The sequence below is a fragment of the Trichoplusia ni genome, chromosome 12 (assembly GCF_003590095.1).
Source record: "Trichoplusia ni isolate ovarian cell line Hi5 chromosome 12, tn1, whole genome shotgun sequence".
In the NCBI taxonomy this organism is placed as follows: domain Eukaryota; kingdom Metazoa; phylum Arthropoda; class Insecta; order Lepidoptera; family Noctuidae; genus Trichoplusia; species Trichoplusia ni.
In genome coordinates this window covers 5,732,860-5,751,682 of record NC_039489.1, presented here as the reverse complement: position 1 = coordinate 5,751,682, position 18,823 = coordinate 5,732,860, and the positions used below count along the sequence as shown (strand labels likewise).

At 37.1% G+C, this 18,823-nt stretch overlaps 1 protein-coding gene across 1 annotated transcript; it reads right to left on the bottom strand.

The window, feature by feature from the left end:
• Window positions 1–253: 253 nt before the first annotated feature.
• Window positions 254–18,482, bottom strand: LOC113499703 (ATP-dependent RNA helicase DHX30-like). The gene is made up of 22 exons (XM_026880270.1): window positions 18,101–18,482; window positions 17,408–17,560; window positions 16,877–17,075; window positions 16,102–16,322; window positions 15,586–15,675; window positions 14,774–14,821; window positions 14,189–14,333; window positions 9,672–9,867; window positions 9,098–9,215; window positions 8,195–8,351; window positions 7,774–7,933; window positions 7,155–7,309; window positions 6,636–6,799; window positions 6,196–6,276; window positions 5,714–5,786; window positions 5,007–5,143; window positions 4,460–4,648; window positions 4,017–4,169; window positions 3,198–3,399; window positions 2,430–2,616; window positions 1,776–1,843; window positions 254–481 (listed from the first exon to the last, which is right to left on the bottom strand). Exons 1-22 carry the CDS (start codon window positions 18,204–18,206, stop codon window positions 268–270), a joined length of 3,216 nt encoding a protein of 1,071 aa, XP_026736071.1. The 5' UTR covers window positions 18,207–18,482; the 3' UTR covers window positions 254–267.
• Window positions 18,483–18,823: the final 341 nt, after the last annotated feature.

Here is an 18,823-nt window from a genome sequence, read left to right as displayed (position 1 = left end):
AAAAAGTCTGTCATATGAGATCAAAATATATTTTTTTAACACAGCATTAACAGCAAATATTATCCTGGAATTTACTCAATTTTAGCTAGTTAACAGTAAGTAGCTAGCTTTCAATGCTGCCATAGGTAATTAATACGATATTTTTAAAATGAATTGAATTGAAAAGAACAAATCTTTTGTTTTTTTTTTCAATAAACAATCACTTGATCCTACAGGTTTTTCATACTCGTAGGGAAAAAATAAAACACAGAAACATGATTATTACTTTTATCTGAAGCTTTCAAATACACTGGTTCTAGGTTTTAAATTATAATCCCGATGCCCTTCCACTAATATTCTGCCGATGGCTTTAACCAACTTGAGTTTGAATTTTGTAACTTTTTCATGATGCTCATACTCTAATGTTTTGACGTCCCTCTCTAAGTAGTATTCAAGAGTTCTCCATAACATTTCTCTGGCTTTTATGATGTATTCGGATTGGCTGGAACAAGATAATAAATTAAATTGACGCATGTGAATACCTACATTTTTTTTTCTTTTTTTTTAAACGCATCCCACGCTAAGGAATTTAATCCTTGTGTCGCGGGGGTTTCACGAACATACAAATCACATGCACAATGACGCCCAGACTCAGAACAAGCATTCGTGGATCGCACGAATGCTTGTCCTAGGCGGGGATCGAACCCGCGACACGATGCGCGCAGTGGGTTTGGCTTGGTGACCTCCACTCGTCTATCCGTGCAAACAATTGTATCTTATTTATACCAATAAATTAAGCTTAAAATTTATTTTATTGTTAAACAATTATTTTGTTTACCGGGAGAAACATGCAACCTGCCTAACTAGTGAGTTCTTGTTTGTTTGTCGTTCCGGTTGGATGTTTGCAAGTCATTTTTGAGTCCCTTCCCGATAAGCTAGCAGGCTTTAACTTTCAGGGTAGCTTTAAGCCCAATGACACTGCAATTTACAACTATAAAAATGGCTGGACCGATTTTGATAAGATTTGAATGGAGTGACACTTAAAAACGTTGGTTTTTAGAGTAACCTAACATATTTTATGACGTCACGGTTCATTAAAATCGAACGTCAGTTTTCTAAAGATGCGGGTTTTTCAAGTTTCCTAACTGTCTGGCAAGTGCCGATACCGGTTGTTTGAACTTTATAATGTGGGTATCCCCAAAAGATAGGTCAAATTCTAAACTGTATTCGTCTGGGTTTTTTATAATTCAATATTAGAAGGGGTAAAGGGTAAATTGATATGTTTTTTTCAAGTTCCTTATTCATCTATTTTATACTGATAGCTGAGTGGTTGAGGCCACCAAGCTAAACCCACTGAGCACGACGAGCCCGACCCTCACGATTGCTTGTGATTTGAATGTTTGTGAAACACAAGCGACACAAGGATTATATTCCTTAGTGCGGGTGTCAAAAGAAATATTTATCACATCAGATTAATTTCGTTGCCTAGACAGTGGCTGGGACGATTCTAAAAAAGGAAGGTTCTTGTTGGTTATCATGTTGATCCTGGTTGAAAGGGGCTGTCACGTTATAACACTTATAACCAAAATAAATATCAAGTGGTTTAAGTCGATCGACTGCCGAAATTTAAACCTGAGATAACACACTGCAGAATTCATTCAAGATTGTTAGTCTTTATTTTAATATTTGTGCAAAAAATTAGATTTACTATTTAACCTAATAATTAATCAAACCGTGTAGATATTACATACTGTACTTTTGTAAGTTATCATGTATAGGATATAAAAAAAGCATACCTTGTAGGAATGTGTACTTTCAAACGATGCTTTGGTAGACTCAGGACTGTCATATCACCATTCTCTTCCTAAAAAAAAAAAAATCCTTTGTCAAAAAATATATCTATCAATCATAAATTTATCAATTAATTACAAGGTCGTACGAGGGGAATAATCGAATACTCCTTTAATTAGACTCCAAATATGCATTGATATTAATAATAATATAAGAAAAACAAGCATTAAGTTTTGACAATATTACACTTCTCCAAAATCAAAAAAGTTTTTAAGTTGGACCCAAGTCTGACTTACACTTGGACGGTTTTTTCAACATATAGATGTTCAAATATAGACCAACTCTCGAATTACATTGATATCTAACATTTTGTCATGTTTATTTTATGTTTAAACGATTCCCAAATTAAATATTTTAATTTGAATCCTTGTGACGCGGGGATTTCTCAAACATCCGAGTTACGCGGGATCGTGCGACTAGTTTTCGCATCGCGATTCCGACGCGACAGCTCATGATTAAGGACTCCGGTTGGGTCCGAAACTAGTCGGGCAATCCCGATAAATACGCGAGAATAAACATTTGCATCATTTAAGCATTGAAATCAATGAGCACTCATACCAGCATCCTTAATTCCTCAAAGATACTGAACATCAAATTACCTTATCAAGGGTCCCCATACAGAATATCACAGGTGTCTGTGGGGGCACAAGACTGGTCTTGTACACGACGAGGGCTCTTCGTTCAGCGGAGTGATGTCCCCCGCAGTAGGCGAGCAGGGCGGGCCGCGACTGCTTCGGGATCTTGTGGTTCACGCTCTCGCTGCCGATGTGGGCTCGCTCGCCTGTACTGTACAGAGAAAATAGCATTAATAATAATAACAAATCATTTTATTATCAGGCTACTAAGGCCCATAGACGAATACCTTACAGAATAACATAGGTACTTTATACAATTGACTAAAATATTATACAGTAGACTAGCCTTCGCAAGCGCTTTCGTTGCAAAGTCACCAACCGGACACGCTACTGCGCTGCGTGCACCAACAATAATTGTTTTACCGCGGAGTTGTCTTAAAGCAGTGATTTCTTCTAAGATATTCACTGTAATTCAATTATGTAAAGGGCAGCTTTATTTAAAATTACGACTACTTTTCAAAGAAAAAGAAAAGAAAGAATTTATAAGCCGACCAGTTGAGTCGCTTTCAAGCAAGCAAACAAACGAATCCTCCAATTCATTCTTCATCTAGCTTACTGTGGTCCGAGTCCCATTGCTGAGCAAAAGCCTCCCCCAAATTCCCCGTGTGTCTGTCCTCACATGAAACCAACTCACACGGTAAGCGTATAATTATATCGCCACCGCTTCCTAGGCCGTCCACGGCGACGCCGTCTATAACCTGGCTACCTTCCGTCCTTCCTTCATAATATTACCTGGTAATAACATCCACAACAGTCTTCAGCTTCCTCTTAGTCTGTACATGTCTCCGCGTGGTGAGTATCGCATCAGTTCCGGACAGCAGTACTCCAGCCATCAACTCCTCAATCTCGGAGAACTGGCTCAGTTCCTCCGCATCAGTGGTCGGGGCTATGATGCTGGATTTGAGGACTTGTTCTAGAATGAGGTTTGTGAGGGCTGGTGGGAGAAAATATTAGTTATATATTGTATGATTGGAAAGTCAGGAAACCGCAATCTGATTCGCTTCACCGCTTAACAAATGTTCTAGCTGTGAAGAAGAAATGGCGAAACAAACTACAAAGCACGCTCTCTTGTTTTATTAATTTATAAGTCTAGAAGAGGGGGCTCTTGACTTCACTACTTCACAAAATTTATACACACAGAAGTGACGTCACGCACAAGTCCATTCACTGAGATTTGATCAATTCATAGTAGTGGGAAAAGAAAGAAGTTCATTATTATAGTATTAAACTACATGAAAGGCATTGAAAAAAATGGCCTCATCAGCCTAGCCTTTGTCAAACTATGACGTTCGGCTAACTGGATGCAGCTCTTTAACACAACGCAACACGATACCTCTAAATAAGACAAGTAGTCAGATTTTCAATTTCCTGACTACCCGTAACGACTGTCAAATATGTATATGCCTTGATGGTCACCCATCTACGGACCAACCGCGTCAAGCGTAGGTTAACCTGTGATCGATTCACTTGTGCAGTTATAGCTTAGTCAAGAGTTCTCCAGCATTATTATTATTAAATACATGACTCTATTAAGCATAGTCTTGCACTCACATCGTATATAGGCCAGTCTGTCTGGCCTCAGGCCACGGTTGGAACAGAAGCGCTCTCTATCGGCTAGGGATTGTCTCTCGAAGTCCACCTGGATACCATATAACGCCGCGTGGTCCGATGTCGGGCTGTAGTTGCGTTTGAATTCACGTATTTCTGGGAAAGTTAATATAGTTTTTGGTGAAATTAAATGAACTAGTTTATTGTGTAACTAGTTGTTGCCCGCGACTTATTTGTGAAAGAGTTTTCGAAATCGGTCCAGTAGTTTTTGCGTCTATTCATTACAGACATACATACAAATCTTTCTTTTTTCTAATATTAGTGTAGATGAGGACTTTCGAAGACTTCGTTATTGTGTCTATTGGCGGGGCAGTAAACTTCTTTTAAGAGAAAGTTTAATTACTTTGTTAGATGGCATTCGACATACGGACAGATAGACAACTCACCATCTCTCCTATCGGCGGCGTTGACGAAGACCTCAGTGTTGGTAGTCACGTGTGCAGCCACACTAGCCACAGAGGGCAGACTGCCCAACAGTGCGGCGGACAGGACACTGCGGGCCAGGCGCGGGGGCAGGCTGATGGAGGATAGCAAGGACCCTATGCGGGTCAACTGCTCTAGAGGGGTGAGGGCTCCTGGGGAATAAAATCAATAGAATATACTCATTCATAATCAATATTCATCAACTGGTGGGCATAGACCTTCTCAATTGCACGCAAATAAGATATATCTCAATGGCGTGCAATAGGACAACATAAAAAAATAATGAAAACGAACAATCATCTTCAGCAGAATTGCAAAGGAAAAGTTATTGATACTCTCACTTCACAATCGGATTTCTATATCCCATTTTCGGACGACAAATTTTATTACCAAACAGAGATCTCGAACTCTCTCATTCATATTCACAATAGACATCAATAGTAAAATCTAATTCGACCCAACAACATTCTGTCTATAAATACAAAAACATATTCCACAAAATTTTCTTACCTATTTCCATAAGATCATTTACAGCGTACCGGATAGCTTTCTCCGAGGGCGGTTCTGGTAGCTCTGATAGGAAGCTGCCGATCCTCTCATCTGGAGCATACGACTTGCACTCTAATACAGTTTGTTCAAGTGGAACTCTGTAATTAATTAAGATATAATATATTAAGATACAATTATAAGTCTTGTGAAAGAAAAATGTCTGATATTTCAGTTGTATATCGACTCCCGCACTAAGGAATTTAATCCTTGTGTCGCGGGGGGTTTCAGAAACATACAAATTACATGCACAATGACACCCAGACTCAGAACAAGCATTTGTGGGTCACACAAATACTTGTCCTACGCGGGGATCGAACCCGCGACACGACACGCACAGTGGTTTTGGCGTGGTGACCTCAACTGCTCGGCTATCCTTGCAGTCCAGTCATGTTATTTGGTATTCTTTGTTATGTTTTATATTTGTTTTTAGTAGCTTTTTATTTTTAAGCAAAAATTGAATGAATACTATTTTTCATTTCGACAGTATTTGTTTATAACAATAAATATATCTTATGTTAGTGTGTATGTATGGTTAGAGTCCTTATAGAAATTATTCTAGTAGTCTAAAGTGTTAATAGGAAAGGACTTCTTTAAACCGTTTAATTTTATTTATGTACTTTGATTGATTAGATGTGTATGTATGAGACCAGAAAAAAAACCCGTTATACCTTAAAATCTCAGGTGTATTGTGTGGTGCAAATTCAGATTCCTTTTCGCTGGTATACATCCTATAGCAGTGACCTGAAAATTAATAAAACTTTAAGTCGAAATAATCATTACTGAAAATAATTGGATGAATTTGTATACCTATATACGTCTTTGTATACCCAGATTTACAACACGACTCCGCAAAAAAATAAAAAAAGACAGGACCCGTACCTGCGACTCTGGTCAAAGGCACCAATCAATTCACCAATTAAGTTACCGAGATCAGTAATTTCAAAAGAATTCTTGATAACTGAACTCTTAATATGCTTATTAATTAGTATATGTAACAGTTTAGCGAGTGGTAACCCATCGAGGTCTCAGGTACAAGGGAAGGGTGAAGCACGCCGGTGGTTTTAGGCGGTAAAAGACTATACCTCTCCGCTTTCCCCAGGGCGGACACAGTCCATGAGAATTTACCCGGGTAAAAAGGATAGCAGTTCACCTGGTTGTACTCTCCCAGCACGGCCTGTCCTTTGCTTGGCACTAGCAAGAGACACCCAAACTGTCTCCAAACTAGCTGTCCCTGAAACAGACAGAGAATTTATTACAGAAGTTTAAAAAATATAAAGAAATAATAAGCTTGTCAGATTTGTGGAGGGCGGATACACTAGAACATGTCAGCTCAGTTCGTTGTTACAAATGTTTATTACAACGAATACTCCTTACTTCCGACCCTTCGAGAAGTCCAACAGGACAAAGGCGAGGCAGCATCGCGTAGAGCATGCGCGAGTGATCCCGTGACTTTGGCTTAAGCAGTAGAGTCGGGCAGCCCCGATAAATACGCGTGAGTAAACCGTATATAACGATAGTTACTATCAAAATATAGTGAAAGAGAGTTGTAGAAGAAAAGCATGATGATTATGTACATATGTATGTAAATACCCGTTCCGTCCTTGAGTCGGTTCTGCTTGTGAGCCCCTGAGTCTAGTACATGCACGACGTCGGGCAGAGTGACGGAGGTCTCGGCCACGTTGGTGGCCAGCACTATCTTACGGACGCCGGGCGGTGGGGTCGCGAACATTTTTGCTTGGTCAGTGGTTGATAGTCTGAAACATTTTTTTTGTATTTTATCGATAGAGAATTAGGATTAAGGAATTTTTTCGTCATTAGCGTTTGTGTTTTGTTTTCTCTATAATCGGTAAAAGTAAAAAAAAGGAAATTTCGATTTTTTTTTAGATTTATACAATACATGCGTCTGCGAAACAAGTTTAAAAATGCATTTTGATTGCAAAGTAGTAATTTTAGAGTTAAAAGTACGCACTTCAATAAATGAAAAACTTGCCCATGGTAAACTAACTGAAAGATTTTTATCTATGTTAAGTACCTAAAAGCCTAATAATGATGCGTATCAAATACGAACCTTACTAATACGACTTAAAGTTGCAATGTATTTGTCCTTACCTAGAATGCACTGGCAGTATCAAATGCGTAGCTTTCTGTCCAAAGTGATCGTCTAGCAATTGCTTCGTCATTTTTATTTCACTCCAACCGGGGAGGAAAACAAGTATGGCGCCTTCTTTTTGTGTTTTGTCGATTGCTTTTATTATATCGACTACCTAAAAATATATAAATTAATGAAATTTTTCTCTTATTAGTCCGTCCGATAGATTTCCAAAAAATATCGCTTAAAAAAGAAGATTATACAGTAGGTACGTTGATTCGTAGATACATGTCAATTATCAATAACTTTTTTGCCGACAAGTGACCTCTATGCCTCTCTAGATTTTTGATGCTATGATCTTTGAGCCATGCAGATAAGCTGAGAACAAGTTCTGACTGCTTCACTGGACTATTTGGCGAGTTTAGAAGTTTTCTGTCAAAGCAAAGACAATAATCAACTAAGTTAACAACGTTGGGTGTTCGAGCCTTGACTCAGAGCAAAAAATCATCAGGCAAGCAAAAAGAGATCTTAGTTGAATTATTTTAGTTACTATTTTTCCTTTACACTTTTCACTTAGAATTAGAAACACAACCTAATACCAGTAATAATGTATGTACTTGCTTGAATGTAGGTACTTGCCTCTTGACAGTTCAATTGAGGTTTCCCATCTTCCTTTTGACAGTTCTCCAAAGTATGCGACAGTTTCAAATTGAATTTCTTCTGTATATCTTCCAAGTGCAATATTTCAACGGGGAACGTTCTACCCGGGACTTCTATTACAGGACATTGGTTGAAATAGCTATAAAATTAGTAAAGATATTTGGAAAACATCACTAGAAAAATATGGCTAAACCGATTTTTTTCATTCTTGTCTAAGAACACTCGCAAACAATTCAACTTTAATACAAAACAAACTTAATTAAAATCACTCAAACCATTCAAGGGCTATGAAACCACAGACAAACATACCCTATTACAACACCCTTCACTTTACGGTTGCTGTCTGCAATCATCATTAAAATTTATAAAAGTCCCAAAATGTATTTATACAGTAACTCACCTCGTAAATACACCAATATCCAATGTAGCACTCATTATAACTATCTTCAAGTCCTTGTTTATGCTGAGCGCCCTCTTTAGCAACAGAAGAGTGACGTCAGTGTTTACGTCACGCTCGTGAGCTTCATCTATGATGACGTGACTACAGCCGGAGAGGCCTGGAGAAGAGAAATATTATTACTATCTCTTTTCATTATCGTTTTAACTTCATGAGAAGAAACCCGGTCCTTTTAAAAGGCGTGCACGGGGACACAGGTCCAACATGTAGAGGCCTTGTTGAGAACTTTAATATAAAATGTGATGGGGCAGGGGGATCTACCAGGGGCCATCCACTCATGGTCTATAAAATAACAAATATGGACGGCAAAAGGTAGCTACAAACCTATTGCAAATGGTATTGTGTATGTAATAAGGGTTTTTGGCCTTAACAATGTTAAATGGAATCGTTTCCTTCACAAGCTATGGAAAACTATAGAACCTGCCTTTGAACACATAAAAATGGAATTAAATTGGCAGGCACTATTAATATTACTAGCCTGGAATGTACCACTGCTGAGCAAAGTCATCCCCACTCTTTTTCCACCCATCTTATGAGAAGGAGAGAGAAAGATTTAGGTAGTCTTTCTCTATCTTTCTTCAGATCCGCAGGGAGTTTAATTCTTATGTCGCGGGGTTCATCAAGTCAGCAGCCAACATTCAAGGGACATGCACAAAGACACCCAGACACAGGACAAGCATTCGCAGATCACACAAGTGCTTGTGTGATCCGCGGGGATGGAAACTGCGATACGTATGGGCTCATAGGTCAACTGTACTGAACTGAACTGTAAACTTACTTAATAATAGACCATAAGACCACCTATGTAATATTATGGTGTGCAATAAAGAATTGAATTGAACGTACCCGGATTTGTCTGCAGTCTCCTCAACAAGACTCCTGAGGTGCAGTACAGTATGGAGCCACCGGGAGGCTTCGGGGGCTTGGCTTGGAGTCTCACCTGGTAACCAATTGATTCTCCCACCTAGAAATCAACATAACACTTATGTTATAAATGAGAAAGCATGTGTGTGTATGTTTGTTACCTCTTTATGTCCAAATGGTTGGACCAATATCGTTTTAATTTGGTTTAGTGGTAGTTGATATTTTAGGTTAGCACATAGGCGTAGCACATAGGCTTTATCCGACTTAAAAGAGGGCTAGGTTCTGCGGCTATAATCGAATTTTATTTCGACATCTCTATGGTTGTATTTAGAAGTATATTTAAAAGTTGTCCAGTACTCATAGAACAGACTTCACCAGTTCGAAGCTAGATGGCGTTGTACAAAAAGGGAGTATATTACCGTGCCATATGGCAAGAAACTCCGCCAGATTTGTGCTGACCGAGGCGAGGTAAACGAAGCGATTCTATTGGTTCTTTACAGACATCCCTCGTGTACATCTCTGGTGGAGAAGCCTTAACCTCCTTTTTCCCACATACCTCTTCTCCAAGTTCACTGGCGACCCTCTCAGCGAGTCCTACGGCCGCCACTCGGCGCGGTTCGGACACAATGGCTGTGGTCCCCGCGCCGCACTGCCGCAGTATGGCCGCCGGCGCGCGCGTCGACTTCCCACAGCCCGCCGCGCCTACTATTACTAGGACACGATTTTGATCCAGAGTTGAAGTTATTTGGTCCCTGCAAAGATTAAGGTGGGTCAGAAATATCTGGAACGTCTTTGGTTATTAAGGATATTGGGAAGAATATGCGGCAGGACAATGTCGAAGAATGATTTAAAGAGGGACTGAGAGTAAAAACACGTTCAGGAAAGATTCATCAGAAACGTTATACGAACTGAATTCCAAAAGGCACTTTACTTTTTTAAATATAGGCGAAAAAAACGGTGCATCAAAATGACAAAAATTTACATTTGTGACGAAATGAAAATATCTAATTGGAAATCTAAATCTCAACAGCCAACAGTCACAAGCACATGAGAGTCTAAAAATTAACTAGTTAATCGCTGTAATCTATAGTTGTGTAAGAAAGAAAATCCAAGTTTTAAAACAGTTTTACGTAGTGTTTGTATAAACAGTTTTAGTAGTTGTTCTCATGCAGTGTACGATTGTCCAGGCTCTCAGCTGTTCATAAGCGAGTCACAAACTTCCAGCTAAATAAAAAGCAAAAGTGAAACCTACTTTCGAACGCCAAAATACATTAAAAGAGGTCACAAAACACTCTTACTAATAAACATACGTCAGAGATGCGAAAGTTTGGCAGAAACGCAAAACGAAACCGAGAGTTGTAGAAAGCGTAATAGTGACGAAGATAGCGTCACGCTGTAGTCTGAGGACTACGTCAGAGGGCTGCGTCAGAGTGACGTGGACACAGCTGATGATCGAAAGTGGAACTTTCGATTTCATTCGCTTTCGGTTTCGTTGAGTGACGTCGGTGCAACGTAGCGTTACGTTGATGTCTCTGACGTAGAGAGCAACGTTTGATCTTATATGCACTTCATGAAAAAATATTCATAAATTTACGAAGTTAAATAGTGCTTCGTACGTACTTAGGGAAGAGGGAAAACGTCAGTTTCTAAAAAAGAAATTAATTTAACTTTATATTTATTTAAATAAAAGAAATAAACAATCAATCCAAAAAAATCCTTTGGAATGGTGACTGAAATTGACTGAATGACTCCTTAACCTACAACCCTCTACCCAACTAAAACTAACTCTAATACTAAAAGTATGTCACACAAAAATCTAGTCCACAAATTTCACCCAACATTCAAACATCGAAACATCACAGCATCTATATACGTAGGACAGTAATTCGTCCTCCAAAACAACCCACCCACAGCCCTACTAACCTACTACCACAAGCATATCCTCAATACACAAGCAACATGCATTTCTGACATAGAAGCAGATGCAGCCATCTACTTTCTGCTCTCGACTCGCGAAACGCATCGTTCTCGAACCGAAAGTGACCTAGAAACAAATTGTTTGGTCCAGTTTGTAAGGTAACGAGGTCGCGATGTCCCCCGAGTGTAAAAATGAGGTTTTAATGCCGTTCACTTTTGGTTGGTAGGTGAATACGGTTTCGAGAGTATAGGACACATAGATAACTTCCTAGATCTAGATTTATGATGATGGATATTTAAGGAGTGAATTTTGGAAATTATAATCGCTATTGTTTTGTTTTTGGAATCATTGACGATGATGCTTTGACCTGAGCGAAATGGACGGAGTGGATAATGACATACTTTTGCACTCTGATAATTTTGAAATCGGTTTGTCGCCAGTCATTTTTATCAATTGGTTAGGCTAAACTAAGCCTAGTTATCAAATCGCTACATCTATTTAGTGCTGATTTTATATGATATCTCTCAAAATAATCAATATTCCAAATTACTGACCAAAATTTCTACCATACCATTCTCTAATTAAAATTGCTTGCGTAGTTTTCTCACTAATATGAAGAAGACTTATACAAATAAATGCATAAGAAATAAAACAATGACTAAACTACATCTAAAGCACTCCCCGACCTAAATACTGAAACATGTAACCTATAAACCGCAATTCAGAAGTTGTCCCAAAAGGTCATGCTATTCAAGGTCAGTCAATGAATTTGTAGATTTTGTAGGTCACGTTTAAGGGACGCGACCTCGGTATACAGGGCTGGAGGTCACGAGGTCCGTATTAGGGAATAAATAGGTTGCAGGGAGTGTTACAAGGATGTTTAGAGTGGCACGATTTGCTGACAAGGTCGTTTTGACTCGGATGTCAAATCATATGTTTATATGTTAAATATGGGTGAAGAAATTTTTCGAGAAGTTCATTTCCAGGACGTAGGTTTGTTTTGTATTTAAAATTCCAGTTTTTAACGCAACAGAAGTGACACTTAATTTACACATAGCAATGTATCTTTTATAAGTGACATAACTTGTTGCTTATAGAAAACTGACAGGCGCTAAACGTGGAGACTACAATTTCTTTACAGTTCAATAGATCTATTATGGCTTCGACTGGTTGTATAGAGTACAGCTAGTAGCATAAATAATATATGAAGTCAAAGTGTTTATTTGCAAATTAAATATAAAAAGATGTTACAAAACAGTTGGTCCAAGACTTAGTTCCTTTTCAAGCGTTAAACTAATTACAAGCATTTGGAAAGAGGTATATAAAGATACTGGTTATTTTTTTTTAAGAAATCTCTTCCTGCTACCTGGGGTTTTACCAAAATTTCTTCTTAAACCACAATCATACCTATTATTTAATGTCGTAGTGACGTAGTAGACTACAAGAAAGAAAAGTCTAAATAACGTCAAGGAATTTTTGACATGAAACGGCCGGTAGGCTTCAATGTCATTGAAATCAAGTTGTAACGAAAAACGCTTATTTATGCAATGAGACAAATTGGAAGTACTATTGATGCTGATAGCACTTGATTATAATTAATATTGGTTACTAGTTGTTTTCGAAAATGATCCCAGGGAACATAAAATCGTGATAAAAACTATAATAATAATAATAATATCCCCCTCCCCAGGGGTTATAATGACCCCTCGGGGCTAGTCGTTCTCTCTCTCCATGGGAATAACGCAAGACCAGAGGGCATATTAGTAAGCTTTTTCAAACCTTGAGATATAAATAAAAAATGTATCTGAAGGTCTATGTAGGAGCATACATCCGCAGGGCAGCTTGTGGCGAGCTGTTTGTGAGTAGCGACACAACGGAACCTGAATGCCTCAGGGGGTCACTCTTTATGGGGACTCCCAGCTCTTTCTTGCCTTAACTGGCTGGCTAGAGAGGGGTCGCTAGAGCTATATGCTCGGGGGTGGAAGTGTCTAATGGCGTAATAACGAGGAAACCCGCTCCGGGTCTGTAGCCCGCGATGGTGAAATCGGTGTCGCACCTCTCTACACCCCTAGCCGCTCGCACTGGTGTTGTCCACCTGCTGTCAATCGTGACGGTATCATAGGGGGCCCATCTAGTGAGCGGCGAGTCACCGCCTGCCAATTTATTTACATTACCATGTGTAGAGAGGCAGGTGTCATAGTTTTCTGGAAAATCCAACTAACTGGTCCACATAACTTATCATAATATAATAGCCTAATTGTTCATACACACATTCTTGCAATAGTTTTGTATCTACTTTGGATTCTTCATGTCCATTCTCCCATAGAGCGGAGATGAATGATCCCTAGTAGATACCCCATCACATATTAGATTAAAATTCTCAACAAGGCCTCTACATGTTGGACCTGTGTCCCCGTGCAAGCCTTTAAAAAGGACCGGGTCTCTTCACATGAAGTGATCCCGTGACTATAAAGAGATACAAATAATAATATCATTTATTTGCATAAAATGTGGTACAAGAGTTGGTATACAATTTTTTTTTCAGAGCAAGACACATTCCGCGGTTATAGAACAGCATGCAAATGTTTGAGAAAATTTAAAATACCTACATTAGTTGACATACAAGCACATGACATATTATAATAACAAAATTATGGAAAACAATTCGCTAAACCAAAGAAACACAATACATGAAAAGAAAAAAAATGTAAAATTACAATGCATTTCTAAAATGATAAGACTGAGACGGATATTTTCTTAAAAACTCCTCTACAGAATAGAAATTCTCTTCAATTAACCAGATTCGTAAGGACCTACAGAACTTCAGATAGGGCAAGTCGACTATGTTCTGTGTAACTGAGGAACTAACAGCTATATGTGAAAATCTGGTTATAAACTATCTGTGCACCAAGATTTATCTAAACCCGTTCAGTGGTTTTTGCTGAAAGAAGAACAAACTTCCATACGTCCATACATACAAACTTCCGCGTTTATAATATTAATAGGATAATAATGTGGTACGAATTCAGACCCCAATTCAAATCAGATTTAAACACAGAAGTGAACAATTTAGGGTTCAAGCCTGCTGCCTCTATTCGACAATAGAACCTCTTTACTAAGAACTAAAAGTATTTTAATATAACTCGAACACTCACCTATATTCATCTATGGGCAAAGGTGAAAGATCTTCATCATATTGTTGAAACTTCTTGTTCAGAACACGATTTCTTCTTTCGAGGATTGATGCGGCTGGAGTTTTCACATTTTTCCCATATACAGGATGTACATGGGTTTTTATTTCTGGATAAAAATAATATTGTTAAATGTACTGTTTTTTATTTTTTTACACACTGCAGCAACAGGGTAAGGTTTGCAGATACAGGTGTTAATTTTCTGGGTCTATAAAGACTAAAAACTGATATATGTTAGTGAGATGCCGCTGTCTGTCGGTCTGCCACCAGGCTGTTCCTTATAAAATGTGAAGCTTGACTGTTAAGTTTTTTTACAGATTATGTAATTCTTTTGTATTACTTAACAACGAATTGCGTTGTTACGGTCTTAAACTTGATGGGTGACCAATTATGTTTGCAAATGTGTTTTTAATCGTTCTACTTGTACAGAACCCTCAGCGTCGCATCTTTGACTCGTAATTGACAGATTTTTATTGTTCGGAAAAAAATATTTCTTATTGTTTATCAAGTTGAGTAGGTAATCTATTTAAATAGTACTTTTATAATTACCTGATATAGCATTCATGTTATTGAATTCTTCATCTTCTGAAAAATCATCTGAAACGAAATATAATGTTTAATTTGTACTCTGTTATCTGGTTATTACACATGAAACACTTTCTGCCTTTTCCTAGTTATGTTGGACTTTTAGCGAATCGGATAATCTAATTGAGTATAGATTATCCGATTTTTTAAGTACTTACAGAAAGGTAAGTAATTAAGGTGTATTTTTGATTAAAAATCAATCTATACTCTATACTAATATATAAAGCTGAAGAGATTGTTTGTTTGTTTGTTTGAACGCGCTAATCTCTGGAACTACTGGTCCAAATTGAAAAAATCTTTTTGTGTTGAATACACCATTCATCGAGGAAGGATTTAGGCTATAAACCATCACGCTGCGACTAATAGGAGCGAAAATACAATGGAAAATGTGAAAAAAACAGGGCAGGTACAAATCATAACTTATATCTTCTACCCACGGGGACGAAGTCGCGGGCACAGCTAGTATAAAAATAAGAACGACTTCAAAAATGATTGTTCAAATTTTATTTTTATTATATTAGTCTAAAGAATTTTACTCTGGACTAGGGCATGGGTATTTCACAAACATACAAGTCACATTCACAAAGACGCCCAGACTCAGGACACGCATTCGTGGATCACGCAAACGCTTGTGCTACGCGGGTATCAGTGGTGTAACTAATATATAGCGTTTTTATCAAAAGACACACTGAGATAGGTAAAATATAGGTAAAATTTGACAGGAAGAAATACATAGTAAAATAAAATACTGTTTGTGTTCAATTATGTTTGCTTACCTTCATCAATAGTTGAATCTTTAGTTAATACTGCTGGCGAATGTATAATCCTATGTTTAGCCTTCTCAAATGTAGCTTCATAAATGTCCTCTATAACAAAACATCACACTAGTATTATAAATGCGAATATATGTGTATAAAAATAAATGTTAGTTACTTTATAACGCCCAAATCGTTGGACCGATTTCGATGAAATCTGATATGGAGGCTGCTGACATTGGATTGACTAGGTTACTTTTGTTGGACTTTGCGAAAGGAGGGTAATGCTATAAATGACATCCAGGCGGACAAAGTCGCGAGAAACTCTAGTTCATAACGTTTTCAAGCGACTTTAAAAAGGTGGAAGTTCTTAATTCGTCTTTTTTCTGTTTTGTATTTGATACCTTCGGACTGGGTGAACCGATTTTATTGAATCTTTTTAAATTTAACTATCATTATTTGCTCACACAAAAATTTCATTACAGGTGGCATGTTTTTATTCTTAAAAAATAGTATTAAAATCGTAAACAAACCTACTTATTCCACTCTCATATTCATTCCAAATCTCTTGCACCTTTTCCATACTCTTATCACTGATAGTGACATGTATTGGATCATTGAGGGTACTCTTGATATTTTCTAGAACATTCTTATCATATATGGGCTGGCCTTTGCTGTCAATCCTCTTTGTTATGTATAACCAGTGGAGGGCTTGGGTAGCCGCTTTCTCTGCTGCATTACGTTTTGATATTGCTGTGCTGCAAGTAAAACATATTTTGCTCAATGAGACATAGTTGTTTGAGGATTTTTCATGCAATAAAGTCCTACATTATGTATCGAATAATGTGATGTTTGTGAAACCCGCGCGTCACAAGGATGAAATTCTAAGAGTGAGTTTTTCTTCTGAAGAAGTAAAAAAATATTGTCAAGAGAAAAGATTCTTAGGTTTAGGCATCTTTTCTTTTATAAGCTATCTATTCTTCTTGCCATGTAATTGTTAATATTTCAATAAGAAGTTGGTGATAAGAAAATCTACCACAACAGCTCTAAGTAATATTATTGCAGTCGTGAATGTCTGACAGTACAATACACAGCATAGAGTGGCAACTCTCTTAGACACCCACAATAATTTATTTATTTAACAATTTACATACGCGGAAAATTTACATAAACTAAATATATTACATGAAGACAGCAATGGGCCCTAAAACTGATAAATACTTAATCAAAATATTATACAGTATTTATATCAACAGAAATTACTTACTCAATAAAATACTATAACCTTTTGGATGGAATAAAGTATATTTACCCTTCAAACTTAGCTTTCTCCGGCCAAACAAAAGTATAAGTACAAGTCCAGTCATTATTCTGAGTCCTCTTTGAAACTCCCTTTGGTGCAACACTACTCTGTTTGTAGTGGATATCAAATACTTTATCCGGTGTCTTAGAAGCAAGCTCGTTCAACGTAACTCTTGGTAACGGAAATATTTCTGTGATCTTCTTTTGTACTGTAATAATAATTATTGTTGATTAGTTTTATAATTAACAGGTGAGATGTAGGAAATATAGGAGAGGGATTTCTGAGTTCCTTGAATGCTGGTTCTGAGTCTAGGTGTGTTTTGCATGAGACTTAAATGTTTTTGAATTCCTTAATGTAGCAGTTGTTCTATAAAAAGTATATTGACTGCGTAAAACAGTGATAAATATATAATAATAAAATTTTCAAAAACATATTTGCATATTAGATCTGTGTTGCAGTGAACACCTTTAAAAAGGACCAGGTTTTATTCCCAAAGAAAATGTGTTGTCAAAACCAATATAATTATGATGATTTACTCACCACTCCCATGCTGAACATTTAAATTGTTTTGATTTTCATCTATTAAGCCTTTTGAGCACCATTTTCTATGTATTGATAAATTAAATAAATTATATCTATTCCTTACACTTTCATTTTCAAATGTATACTTGTTCTGAAGACAGGTAGATGTCCCTGAAATTGTAAAACAGAATTTTTTAAGTTGGTCATTTTCTTAGAAAAGATTTACTTAATAAAATTGCCCATTATAAGTAAGAACCTTGTTATATGTCGACTAACTTGATTTCTGTATGTTATAAAGAAGATGGACATATTATTTAAGAAGAAGGAGGATATGCTATTTAAGGAGGTTATCTACATAGTAAATTAAATTAAATGGGTTAATGTAACTGGCTAATGATAAATAAAACAGACCTAAAGAACAGTCATTTATCACTAACTGAAGCTTCTATTCTGCAGTTATAATGTATGACTTGAGCATATTCACACGCAACTGCTTTAAACATGAGTTAGAGCAAAAAACCTTTTTAAATCAATGTTTTTGAGTAAAAATTCGAGGGCATGTGTCATAAGCTAAGTTAAAAGGTAAAGTTTGTTATATAGAAGGTCCGTGTTCTGTCACGATAATCATTTCTTTATAGTTTAAAACAGAGTCTTACAAGAATTCAGTCTAAGAAAGCAATTTAACGAATTGTGTATTATTTTATTACTTACCCCTTTGGTTTAAATGAGGTTGTATTACACAATTCACGGCATGATTACAAAATAATTGTCTCCTCCAAATATTCGTCCGAACTATCAAACTTTTACACACAAACATTTTTATTGAAACTGTTTATGAAAGTGCAGAGAGGTTATGTTTTGATTCTTAATTTAAACACGTCCTGCACTTAGGAAGGTGCGTAAGCGAAAATGAACGTTATGTAAGACATGTAAGGGAAAAAATATTGATCAACTAAGGTTATACTTATAAATACATTTGTTTCTAAATGCGGTAAATTCCCAACCAGAGTGCAGGTTTTTAAACTTTTGAAACGTCACTGTCACTGTGAAATGTCAACTAGACAGTGACATTATGGAGTCATAGAGAAATAATTTTGTGTGGTATCTAACTTTGCGATAGTATTTTAGGTTAATTTAGTTGTTTTATTATGTTTGTATAATTTTTTAACTGATTAACATTTTTCCACGATAGAAATTTATATTGACTCTTGTTAGTAACGTGTATTTAAAGACTCCACGTCCAGATATAATTCATTCTCAGTCGAATTATCACAGTATTATTTTTCGTATGATCTGTTCCTATGACACGAACTAACTTAGCATAAAATTATAGTAATGTTTACCGTAGACTTTGTTCTCATTACACGACCATAATCCGAGGTCAGCCATTAGTCCATCATAAAGTTTTACAAAAAAAGCGGTAAAACTTCACAC

What these genes read in the sequence shown, in the direction of transcription:
- LOC113499703 (XM_026880270.1), bottom strand. Translation starts at nt 18,206, where the DNA reads ATGTTTGTGTGTAAAAGTTTGATAGTTCGGACGAATATTTGGAGGAGA. An exon ending in ACCTCATTTAAACCAAAGGG is followed by an intron (nt 17,561 to 18,100) that starts GTAAGTAATAAA and finishes TTACAATTTCAG; the next exon opens with GGACATCTACCTGTCTTCAG. An exon ending in CCGACTCAAGGACGGAACGG is followed by an intron (nt 6,277 to 6,635) that starts GTATTTACATAC and finishes TGTCTGTTTCAG; the next exon opens with GGACAGCTAGTTTGGAGACA.